The following is a 10,701-nucleotide window of genomic DNA, read 5'->3' on the forward strand; positions in this document are numbered from 1 at the left end:
CAAATCTTGATTGCTAATATATTCTATCACATTTCATAATTAGCTCCTCAAGATTGCTCTTAGAACAAAAAATTACTTTGCCTTAAGTGCATGAAAAAGGCTGTTACAAATCCTTTTTACTTCTCTTTTCAGTGATGAAAGTCCTCAAACCTAACTTGCCAAGCACAGAAATGCCTGTTCCTATTTTAATAATATTAAGCTTTCTATCCTTTACTACAGGATTATACTTCGTTTTACAATTACAAAAGAGGTGTTTCATACAGTACAACACTATGCTGATTGTTCTCCAACCTGTAAAGAAAATTCATATGAAAACATAACTGCATATTGAAAGCAAAGAAATACCTTTAGGTATTCACTGAACTCATCTTCAAACTTCTTGCCCCAGATACTGTTACCTCCTTTCCCAGTGCCTGACAAAGAAGCACCACAGTAGAGGTTATCAGATTTTCAGACTGAAAAATCCAGGAATTATGTTCTGTTACGACATTTTAAAACAAAGACCCTAGATGGGCTCTAATTAGTTTGAGGCAGGGATTAAATTCTTGTTTCTTGACACTGCACAGAGAGTTAACTCTATGTAATGAACACCTATTAAGTAGCAGAGCAAAACACTGACATATCCTCAGATTAAATTCAGTGGGAGTACAAACAGACGTAGAGATGAATCAGATTTTCTCCCCAACAGCTGACACTGTTTGGGACATTTTCCCCAAATGCTTTAGAGGCAGTGTAGCCTTTCAAGCAGAAACCAGATAAGCAGAGTAGCAACTTCTCCACATTCAACAGCTGGTAAGTCAACAGATCCATCATATTTAGTGGAAACAGCTGGAAAAACTCAAGTTTGTAGAATGCACAGTTATTTAAAACCAGAGTAATGACTGCACTTCTGTAAGCCCACCACAGAAAACTAATCTCAGCACTAAAACCTCTATCACCAATGCAATCATTCTTAATATTTTATTTTTATTTATTTACATTTTGGGTTTAATATGAATACTTAGAATTGCTTATATAGCTCTGCATTTTATTTTTATGTACATTTTTCTATAGAGAGACCCAGACAGAAGAATTTACCTAATGGATCCCCTGTCTGAACCATGAAGCCCTTTATATTTCGGTGAAATACGCATCCATTGTAGTAGTTACTAGCACAAAGAGCCAGGAAATTCTGCGGAAATCAAACACACCCTATTAACAAACAACTGAAAAATAGTATCATCTTACTCAAATGACAGAATTGGCAAGACCAAATGCTTTTACCCCTGCTTTGCATCGTGACTATGTGAATTCCACCAAGTGTTGCCACAGAACAGTTACAAGCAAATCTTAATTAATAAACTCCTTTGACACTGTCACACATACAAAGAATTTTAAATCTTAGAGTGCAAGGTTCTCTGACTTGAGGAACAAACAGAAAGCCTGAGATATGCTCTGAAGTGTCACTCCCATTCAGCTTTTTATTTTGCACATGTAATTCTGTAATCAGTAACTTGATGCCTCAGCTTTTTCATTAAAAAAATAGATTATTTCAATTTATTGCAGAAAGGAAAAGCTGGGGCCTCTGACAAACTGGGAGTCTCACTCTTTTAAACTAAAATCAAGTCTGTGAGAGTGTGAGCAAACCTGTGGAAATTTGGGAATGCCATGCTTTGTGCCATATTTCCCCATGGGGGCAGAGGACACTTTGGGAGGTGCTGGAACTTCGAGAGAAGTGTCCCTTAGCTAAACCTTACCAAGTCAGAAACAGACATCAAAACTCTAGGCAGTATGACACAATGCACAAGTTCCATGAGTGGAACAGACACTGTACCAGCGTAAAATGTTTGTATTCCAGTATGTGAAAGGATGAATTGCAAAAGCCACTCTACCTCCTCTACAGTCTTCTCTATTTCTACTGCTTTGTTTCAACACCAGGCAATCCTGCTCCTGTTATTTGACTTACTTCACAAGTCTTTGGAGTACGCTCACAGAATAGTTCAATTTTAATATCTCCTACATCAGTATGCAGTGTGACAGCCTGAGCAAAAAGCAGAAAATAATAATTGAATCAGTAATGGAATACTTACAGACTCAGTTTTATTTCTCAGTCCCACAAAGAACATAAGCAAGTTCCCACTGCATATAACCACTGTTTCAATATTTGGCCATAAGCCAAGTAAGGCTACTGTCACAAACCTTCCACATTTCCAGTAAAATCACCAGAAAGCACTCGGTTTCATTCAGGTTCAGGACAAATCAAGCTTGCAATGGTAATGCAGAAGCTGTTTTATGGTGTCACAATCCAGAAATACATTATTCACTTGCAAACTGGACCTACTCAGTCACTTGATTGTAAAGGTGAAGAATAAAGGTTATACCTATTTGGATGATAGTGTGGTGCACACACCTCACTCATTTATAAACAGAGGAGCAACTGATGTGTGTTACTTGCCTGCAGGGTTATGTTACTTGCCCTCTGAGCTGATAAAGCTAGTTCTAAATGGCAGCAGTATATAATCTGCCTTCACAAACAAGCAAATGTACAAAATAACATACTTTTCTTAAGAATTTATAAATTAGCTTTACAAAATTTAAAACCACAGTTACCCAGTCACCTAAGCAAATATATCTCTACAGGCCCCATATATCATAGTGCTCCCATGAAAATGCAAAGACAATTACTGTGGGGATAAGAGCAAAGGAAAAATAACAAAAATCAGCATGACGTTGATACTGGCATACTACTCCAAAAGTATACAAGTAGAGGAGACAGCTGCCCACAGTGTCCATGAAGGTGCTATAAAAGGTGTATGTACAGTTTAAGATATGTACACTCTTATCTCTATTTCCTGATTTGCTAAACTTTTAAAAGTCTGCAAGTATAGAAGTTTACATACACCGAAGCAGGGCTTGCAACTTGAGTAATGCTTCTGTGGTAAAAGAAACCAAACTAGATTATCAAATATATGCCACAGTAGGATTAAATTTTAGGATCTCTGAAGTAAAAGTTTAATTATATTTTAGATTGATGTAAATGGACCTGTTTTCCTTTTCACTATATATTTTTATAAGTCTGAAATGAAAACCTAAACTTTTCATTACAAATTCTTTACAGCATCAGAGTCATCATCATCATGGCTAGGCTTCGCGAACGAAGATTTGAAAGGGCTCTACCCACGCTTGCTACAAGCGCGCTGATGGCTAAAAAGGCCAATGCGAGATAGACAAGTCCGGTTGCAATAGACAAGTCCGGTTGCATAGACAAGTCCGGTTGCAATAGACAAGTCCGGTTGCAAGAGTAATATGTGCAATCCTTTGAGATGCAGAGCAGCTTTTCACCTTCCAAGAGATGACCATTTATGAAAGAATGAAAATATATAAAAAACGCTTTTGTTCTCACCATTTCTGCTTATCAAAAAGCTGAGGCAGCTTTATATACAGCAATTTCCTGCAAAGAAAACATAGGAAATTTGTTAGTTTTTTTCCCTGCCAACCCCAATTTCTTTTTGATTCTAAAACATTTGTGTGGTTATATGCTTTTACATCACACGGTTCTACAGTGCCATTCAAGAGATTGTGGATAAGTTTTACTTGCATTAAGCAACTACACACCATATAAAGAACTAGAAATTAATACAAAAAGATCACTTAGAGAAAAGGGGTGAAGGTGCTAAACACCCTTTCCTAGGATGAAAGTTCATACTAAGCAACAAGTTTTTCCAAATATTATGAGAGTTGGCAGAATAGTAAATGGCAGAGATTACCAGATAAAAGCCCCATGGCAGTAGTTAATGGAAATGTGATCTGGAGCCGGCTCCTGACAGCTGTAAGCAGCTGCAATGGCCCGGTACCTGCATCCGAGCACAGGACCAGACTTGCTTAATCTTAGTACCATTTTCAAATAAAGCGTTTCGAATGGCGCTAATAGAATCGCATCTGTGTAGAAATCGAAAAGATTTACGCGCTGATTTCTCCTCTATCCACTGCCCTGCCCGGTGAACCCCCGCGGAGCCCGGGGAAGCCGCCACCAGCCCGCTCCGGCGTCCCCACCTGCGCTCGGCTCCCCCTCACCCGCAGCCCGGAGCCGTGGCTCCTTCCCGGCCCACACGAGGCGCCGCCACCCAGCTCCTCCCCGGCCCTCCCGCCCACGGGCGAGGATGTTTGAACCTGCCGGGGCTGGATCCAGACGGACCGTCTGGAGGCAGCGACTCGTCTCCCCTTGGCCGCCACTCACCCTACGCGGCGCTGTGCAAGGGCCGCCCCAGCGCCCGGAGCGCGGCGGAAGCGGCGGGGCCAGCGCGGGTCCCGCCCCGCAGCGCCAGCCCTGCCCTGCGGGAAATGGGCGCGGTGCCGCCCGCTGCCCTCAGCTGAGGACGGGACTCCTCACGGCCGAGCTCTGCGGGTCGCTGCTGCCGCGGGAAGGGGAATGACGCTCCCGCTCCGCGCTTTGGGTGCGGGGTTGCGCGGGGCGTGACCGCGGGAGCCCGAGCGCTCTCCGCTGCTGTTCCGGCCGGTGCCTTACCCAGGCTCGTTCCGACCTGTTTCCCTCTTTTGAGGTCGCTGCATGCTGCTGCCTGGCACGGCGCTGCTTCGCCGGCCTCTCCACCGCATCCGTGCTTTGGGCCGCCTGCACGCCCGCGCCCTCATGGACCTCAGGGAGCTCGTTTCTGCCCTGAATGACTTCGCGCCCCTCTCTCTGGCGGAAAGCTGGGACAATGTGGGGTTGCTGGTGGAACCGAGTCCTCCCCACACTGTGAACACCCTTTTTCTTACTAACGATCTCACCGAGGAGGTGATGGAAGAGGCTGTGCAAAAGAAGGCAGACCTTATTCTTTCTTACCACCCACCTATATTCGCGCCGCTCAAGCGAGTAACGTGGAAGACCTGGAAGGAACGGCTGGTGGTCCGAGCCCTGGAGCACAGAATCGGGATTTACTCTCCACACACAGCGTACGATGCCATACCTCACGGAGTTAATAACTGGCTAACAAAGGGACTCGGTGAGATTCTGTTAAAAACAAACCAAAAAAAGGTTAAAATTATTCATTGGTATATGCTGTTTTATGTGAGGACCTTTCCTCATTTCTTTCTTCAAGCTTTTACAGGACTTCATTGTTCTTTCTTCCCCCCGATATTTTTCTAGTACTGCTAAGAACCTTAAACATATTTTACGAAATATATCTTGGTGATATATACCAGATATAAACACTAGAGGACATTTTCAAATCCATGACTGGTGGATGACTACTGTTGGAACTGGTGGAGCATATATATTGTCTGCTGTGGTTGCAAAGCTTAGACCACCGACTTTAAATCACCACCTCTAATTTATAAAGTACAAGAGCTCATTGTTTGCAAAGGACTTAAGCTACCTGAAATTATTTTAGATTTTTATCTTTTTATGACTCATAGGTTATAACAGCTGTGTCTTTTCCAGTCTGCCATACAAAGCAGAAACTATTTTTGGTTTTGTACAATTCTTAGGATAAAATTGATGGCACTAAGAATGACAGATAATAAATTTATCTATCAACTTCTTTGGACTTAAAATATGGAAACAACAGGACAAAATGTCCTCAGTTTTGGTCAGGGAAAATGGATTAGAGTGTAAAATTTGCATTTTTTTCTTGTATCTCTTTAGGATACGTGCTAAATCAGTATTAGGATACTTATCCAGCTTTATAAGACAGCAGTCTTGTACTGTTTTCTCAGGTGCCTGTACTTCGGTCCCACTGCATCCATCAACTGCACCAAGCTGTCCAGCTGAGGGCACTCACCGGGTAGAATTCTGCACAGACACTGAGCATCTGGAAGTAGTGCTGTCCAAAATCAAAGACATCCAAGAGATCTCTTGTCTCACTACTTTCCCAGCCAGGTATGTCCTCTGCTCTCTAGCGTTGTACTCTTTCTATTTGAAACAATAAGCTCCTGCAACTGTACTTTACTATTGTAACCACTGTGGGAGGAACATGATGTATGTGTGAGCAATTTATATTGTGTTATGCTTTTATAGACTTTTATAAACTTTTATATAGTTTTATAGGTACTATAAGTTATAGGTGGCAAGATGGCTGCAGGTCTTTTTGCTAGAACAAAAGGAAATCAGTGCCAAGAAGAAGGTGGAGTTCGATAAAGTAAATAATTAATTGCCTTGTTACCTGTTAATAACCAATTATAAAGGTATTTATAATGCATGTTTACATCTGGACAGTAATCTGTAACCAATTATGTGCTTCTTGTCGCAAAACCTTGTATACAAATGCTATAAAAACCCTGAGCTATCCTAATAAATCAGACATATTTTAGATCTCATAGGTCGTCTCAGAGCCTCCTCGCCAACAAACCACTTTGTTACTCTGTGCATTGCTGCTATATTTTTCAGCAACGGACCTAGAAACTTAAGGAATAATTGTCCCTTTCTGATCAGTCTATGTCATGCTAAATGGTAACAGCAACTCAACTCTGGCATCACATAGATTAGAGGTGGTAAAGAGGAGTATTAACAGGAAATTTGATGAGGTCAGATGAGTTAAATTCCCATATCTGTTTTTAACATGGGAGTGAACTAGGCTAGGCTATTCCAATATCTTCTTTGCTCCTTTCTCAGTGGTAAAACAGCAACTGAGGCAGAATAGCTTTGTTTTATAATTACAATGCTGAAATTTGATCTAGTTTCTTAGCAAGCACCAAGCATATCTTTCCGCAGGGTTGAAGGTGAGGAGCAAACACGAGTCACTTTGAACTGCTCTCAGAAAGCACTGTTGGAGGTGGTGGCATTATTGTCCCAGAACAGCCTTCTTTATCACAAGACTGAGATTCTCTTGCTACAAAAGGTAACAAAATCATGAATTACTTGTGAATACCTGTGAATCTATTACTTGTGTGAGCTGAATGCCCCAAACACTGAAATGCAGCATCACAGCTTTCCTGTGCTACCCCATCAATGAGCTGAAATACTGGCTTATGGGGATATGAAGCCATAAAACCATGGACACATGGTTTCCAAAACAATGAAAATATTTAGATGGCCTGTGCTAATTATTAAATCAGTTCCAATAGCTGGTGTAATTAGTATGTTGCATTTGAGGACATCACTCATATTTTTGTAAAGTTCAGAGACGTTCCTGAATGCCCAGGATACTCACCTTCGTACAGTATGGAAAGCAATGCAAGCTTCTGGGGTCAGCTTTCTCACAGTGATTTTAATTTCTTTGCAGCCTCTTCTTCCCCACACTGGAATGGGACGTCTGTGCACACTGAGCGAGCCAGTCTCCTTGTCAGACATAATTGAGCGGATCAAAAGCCACCTAAAATTACCTCACGTCCGCGTAGCCGTGGGAACGGGCAAGACACGAGGTAAACAGGCCTGCAAGTTAGACTGTCCCTTAGAACTGCCATTCCAGGAAGATAAGGAGGATGAGTGTGTGTGTGAATGGCAAATACTGCTGTCTTAAACAAGTTTACTTCCAAGTAAACCTGCTCTATGAAGCAATGCCAGGAAACAGCATCTTAAAATTTAGACAGTACGACCATACAGAAAGAAACTCATCTGTACTTTCTGTGGGAAGTTCTGTTTTACACTGGTTGACGCAGTGAAGAAGGGACAGCACAAATCAAATACAAGATATGCTATTTCATGATTTACATAATTACTAAAATTTGTTTTGCTGCCCAGGATATCAGACACAGAGGTGTACTGTTTCATTATACATTCCCCCCTTGTGGCTGAGTGTTAATTTCAAACCATCTCAAAATAGTAAGACACTTCATGTTCTGATGAAAGATAAGGCAAAAAGGTGAACCAGCTCAAACACTGGAGTCATTAGAAAACTGTGGAGCAAGCATCCTCTTATCCCAGCTACCTATCCTAATCTCCAAGCATCACAGCTACTAGAATTTGTGAGAGCAAATCTGTTGAAAACTCTTTGTAACTTAGGAGACAAAAGTCTTATTAGAAGCCTCTTTGCTGTCAATTGCACTAAAAAATCCCCAAAATATTCTGAAGCCTCTCATGGTGTGGGAATGAAGTGATATGACTTCACTTAAATGAACAGTAATTGCAAGGCAACATACTGTAAAACCTTAACAGAATTTGAAAACTGTGTTGTGTATGAATGTATATGAAGAATTAAATTTCCTGTCACATGTAATAGCTATCACAGCAAATGGACAAATTTTTAATGGCATGGAGCAGTTTTCAGCTTGCATTAAGACTGGCCTTGTGAGAGCTAAAAGTTAGCAACCAGTATATCTCAGAGGGAAAATGCTGCCTTAATGGCACCATTAGTTGGGAAACTAATGATGGTGGAACATGAAGTCCCGGAAAGTGTAGCAGCCTATTAATCAGTTCAGAAACCTAACTAAATAAGACCTCACTAGGAGAAAACTAGCCATCAACCAGCCTCTGTGCTGTGGTGTTCTGAAAACTTTCCTACCCTTGAAGAAAAGAATCTACCCATCACAGAGGATTGTGCTGCATTATCAGAGATGTTATAAGCCCATGACTCTTCAAACTGACAGATGTGTCACCAACTCCAACAAACTTACATTGACCATAAAATCGAGGTAGTTACTGTGAAACAATTAAGCAGTACAGACATGAGGGCTGGACAGAGTTTTAACTGTGGCACCTTGTGTCCTGCAGAATCGCCAGTGAAGAAAGCTGCTCTGTGTGCTGGTTCTGGGAGCAGTGTCCTGAAGGGAACAGAAGCTGACCTCTACCTTACAGGTAAAAAATGATGTTGCTGTTTCATTATCTTTATAAAAATAGTCACTAGAAACAAACAAACCAACAAACAAACAAGCCAGGGGAAAAATAAAGGAGTTGACCGGTTGTTGAAAGATTTGGCCAGAAAGAGTTACCTATTATTTATAATTGAGAAACAATCAGTTATTGGAATGATAGAAGAATAAATAGAGATTATGTGGATCACATGGCTGTGTGGCATTCCCTACAGAATTCCCCAACAGAAAATGGAATATAATGTAGTCTACAGAATCTGCAAAGACTCTACAGAGTCTTTGCAGATTCTGTAGACTACATTATATTCCATTTTTATATTACCTAAGCTGTACTATTAATGATCTACATGACATTTCTTTCTCAAAATGGCAGGAGAGATGTCCCACCACGACGTTCTGGATGCAGTTGCCAAGGGGATAAGTGTTATTCTGTGCGAGCACAGTAACACTGAGCGAGGCTTCTTGTCAGAGCTGCATGACGTGCTAGCGACCCACCTACAGAACAAAGTCAACATCGTTGTGTCAGAGAAGGACAGAGATCCTCTCCAGGTGGCATAGGGGAAAAAACATAATAGAGAGAGAATTCAGTCAATCATGGTATCTTGCACAGACCTGTCCAGCTGCAAGCTTAATGGAGGTGTTTTCAAGTGGTTCAGTGCAGAATGATTGTACTGTACGGTCCCTCAAAGTTTGGGGTATATTTTGTCATGTCAGAAAAATAAATACTTGTTTTGGGCTACCAAAGGTTTGTTCACTCACTTACTGGGCTGCACTTGAATAAATTTACTGTTACTTCTTGCTCTTATTTAGATATGTTCGATAACCATGATATTCTAGGATTGGTTTGGGTAAATTATGTAAAACCTGACTTATCTTCAGATTTAAGCTTACACAGTTGTACCCCGCTTCAGTTATGTCAAATGATGCCAGTGTAAGTCACTGATATTTTAGCTAATAAATTTCAGAAAAAGTACTTAATGAGAGGGTGTGGATCACCCGTTTCAGTTAACAGTTTTATTAAGGCACCACTCAGATGCAAATACAGAACACAAACCAGGTTTTTGGTACTAGTATTCAATTGCACAATCTACCACTAATGCAGCTCAAAGGCTGCATTAATAGAGGGACTCTCAAAAAAAGCTTTGGAAGGTTAAAATTCAATTCCTTAACAAAACTGTATATTAATTTAATGTGCCTTTGTTATTTTCTTTTAGAAACAGTTTCTGTAATTGTGGCTCTTAGTTACAGGATTGCTAAAACTGAACCAGTCGTTTTTCACCACTGATAAAGCTTGAGTTTAATTTTTCAAGTTAATTTTTTGTTGTTTGGGTTTTTTTAAGGGAAAAAAATCTCACAGTTGCATATCATAGCATCTACAGATGGTAAATATTTCAATTACAAATTGGTAAAGATCTTGGCACCATCCTTTTAAGTTAATAAAACTGGCTTATCAAGCAATGTCTCTACTGCATAACTGCAGTTATTGTTCCAGTTCCATTTAAGTGGAAAGAGATGACTCTGGTATTATCTGAAGCTACCAAGGCTATATAAAGGCTATCATGCTTACCAGTACCATGCAGACATCTCAGCTGAGGAACCCGAAGGGGGAAGAAATGTCTTCATTCCCCGTGGTTCTGTGTTGCTAGAGAGGACATTAAAATGCCACTGCCTTCGTACATACACAACACAAGAGACCTAAAACGAACACAGAGATGGGCTAACTGTCCAGAAACAGCATGGAATCAGATAAAACACTTTTAACACAAAACTCACAGGAGTTAACTCAAGGTACCTTTCTCTAGCTTGCATCACAGAATTACAGCAGCCAAAAACGGATACAAACTTAACCCCCTCCTTAGCAGCTGTGTGGTACCTCCTGCAGTCCTTCTCCTGGCCTGGATGGGCATCTGGTAGTGTCCCAAAACTGTGGGTAATTCTGAACTCAGGATGATTATAGCACTTCCTTAAAGTACATTT

The 10,701-nt window shown here is 41.0% G+C and overlaps 2 protein-coding genes across 10 annotated transcripts in view; one reads left to right on the forward strand and one right to left on the reverse strand.

Annotated features, from left to right (window-relative positions):
• PPIL3 (peptidylprolyl isomerase like 3) overlaps positions 1 to 4,524 on the reverse strand; it is a 26,644-nt gene extending 22,120 nt beyond the window's left edge. For 6 of the 9 annotated variants that reach the window (XM_050340593.1, XM_050340592.1, XM_050340585.1 and 3 more), the window contains exons 1-5: positions 4,150 to 4,227; positions 3,383 to 3,430; positions 1,946 to 2,020; positions 1,078 to 1,171; positions 346 to 413 (exon numbers count right to left, since the gene is read on the reverse strand). In XM_050340593.1, coding sequence (XP_050196550.1) covers positions 346 to 413; positions 1,078 to 1,171; positions 1,946 to 2,020; positions 3,383 to 3,385 — 240 coding nt within the window. In that variant the 5' untranslated portion in view covers positions 3,386 to 3,430; positions 4,150 to 4,227. Of the gene's footprint in view, positions 1 to 345; positions 414 to 1,077; positions 1,172 to 1,945; positions 2,021 to 3,382; positions 3,431 to 4,032; positions 4,057 to 4,149; positions 4,289 to 4,504 lie in introns of those variants that run through there. The other 3 variants (XM_050340591.1, XM_050340587.1, XM_050340586.1) reach the window with 3 other exon arrangements.
• NIF3L1 (NGG1 interacting factor 3 like 1) lies at positions 4,336 to 9,468 on the forward strand. Its single transcript, XM_050340584.1, has 6 exons — positions 4,336 to 4,982; positions 5,695 to 5,857; positions 6,689 to 6,815; positions 7,200 to 7,338; positions 8,627 to 8,710; positions 9,098 to 9,468. The coding sequence occupies exons 1-6, from the start codon at positions 4,547 to 4,549 to the stop codon at positions 9,280 to 9,282; spliced, it is 1,134 nt and encodes a 377-aa protein (XP_050196541.1). The 5' UTR covers positions 4,336 to 4,546; the 3' UTR covers positions 9,283 to 9,468.
• Positions 9,469 to 10,701: the final 1,233 nt, after the last annotated feature.

The sequence above is a fragment of the Myiozetetes cayanensis genome, unplaced genomic scaffold (assembly GCF_022539395.1).
Source record: "Myiozetetes cayanensis isolate MyiCay16 unplaced genomic scaffold, myiCay2020 scf9, whole genome shotgun sequence".
NCBI lineage: Eukaryota > Metazoa > Chordata > Aves > Passeriformes > Tyrannidae > Myiozetetes > Myiozetetes cayanensis.

Excerpts from the sequence above, each read along its gene's own strand:
- NIF3L1 (XM_050340584.1), top strand. The coding sequence starts at position 4,547 with ATGCTGCTGCCTGGCACGGCGCTGCTTCGCCGGCCTCTCCACCGCATC. Across the intron at positions 6,816-7,199 it reads AGATTCTCTTGCTACAAAAG|CCTCTTCTTCCCCACACTGG; the intron begins GTAACAAAATCA and ends ATTTCTTTGCAG. Across the intron at positions 8,711-9,097 it reads AGCTGACCTCTACCTTACAG|GAGAGATGTCCCACCACGAC; the intron begins GTAAAAAATGAT and ends TCAAAATGGCAG.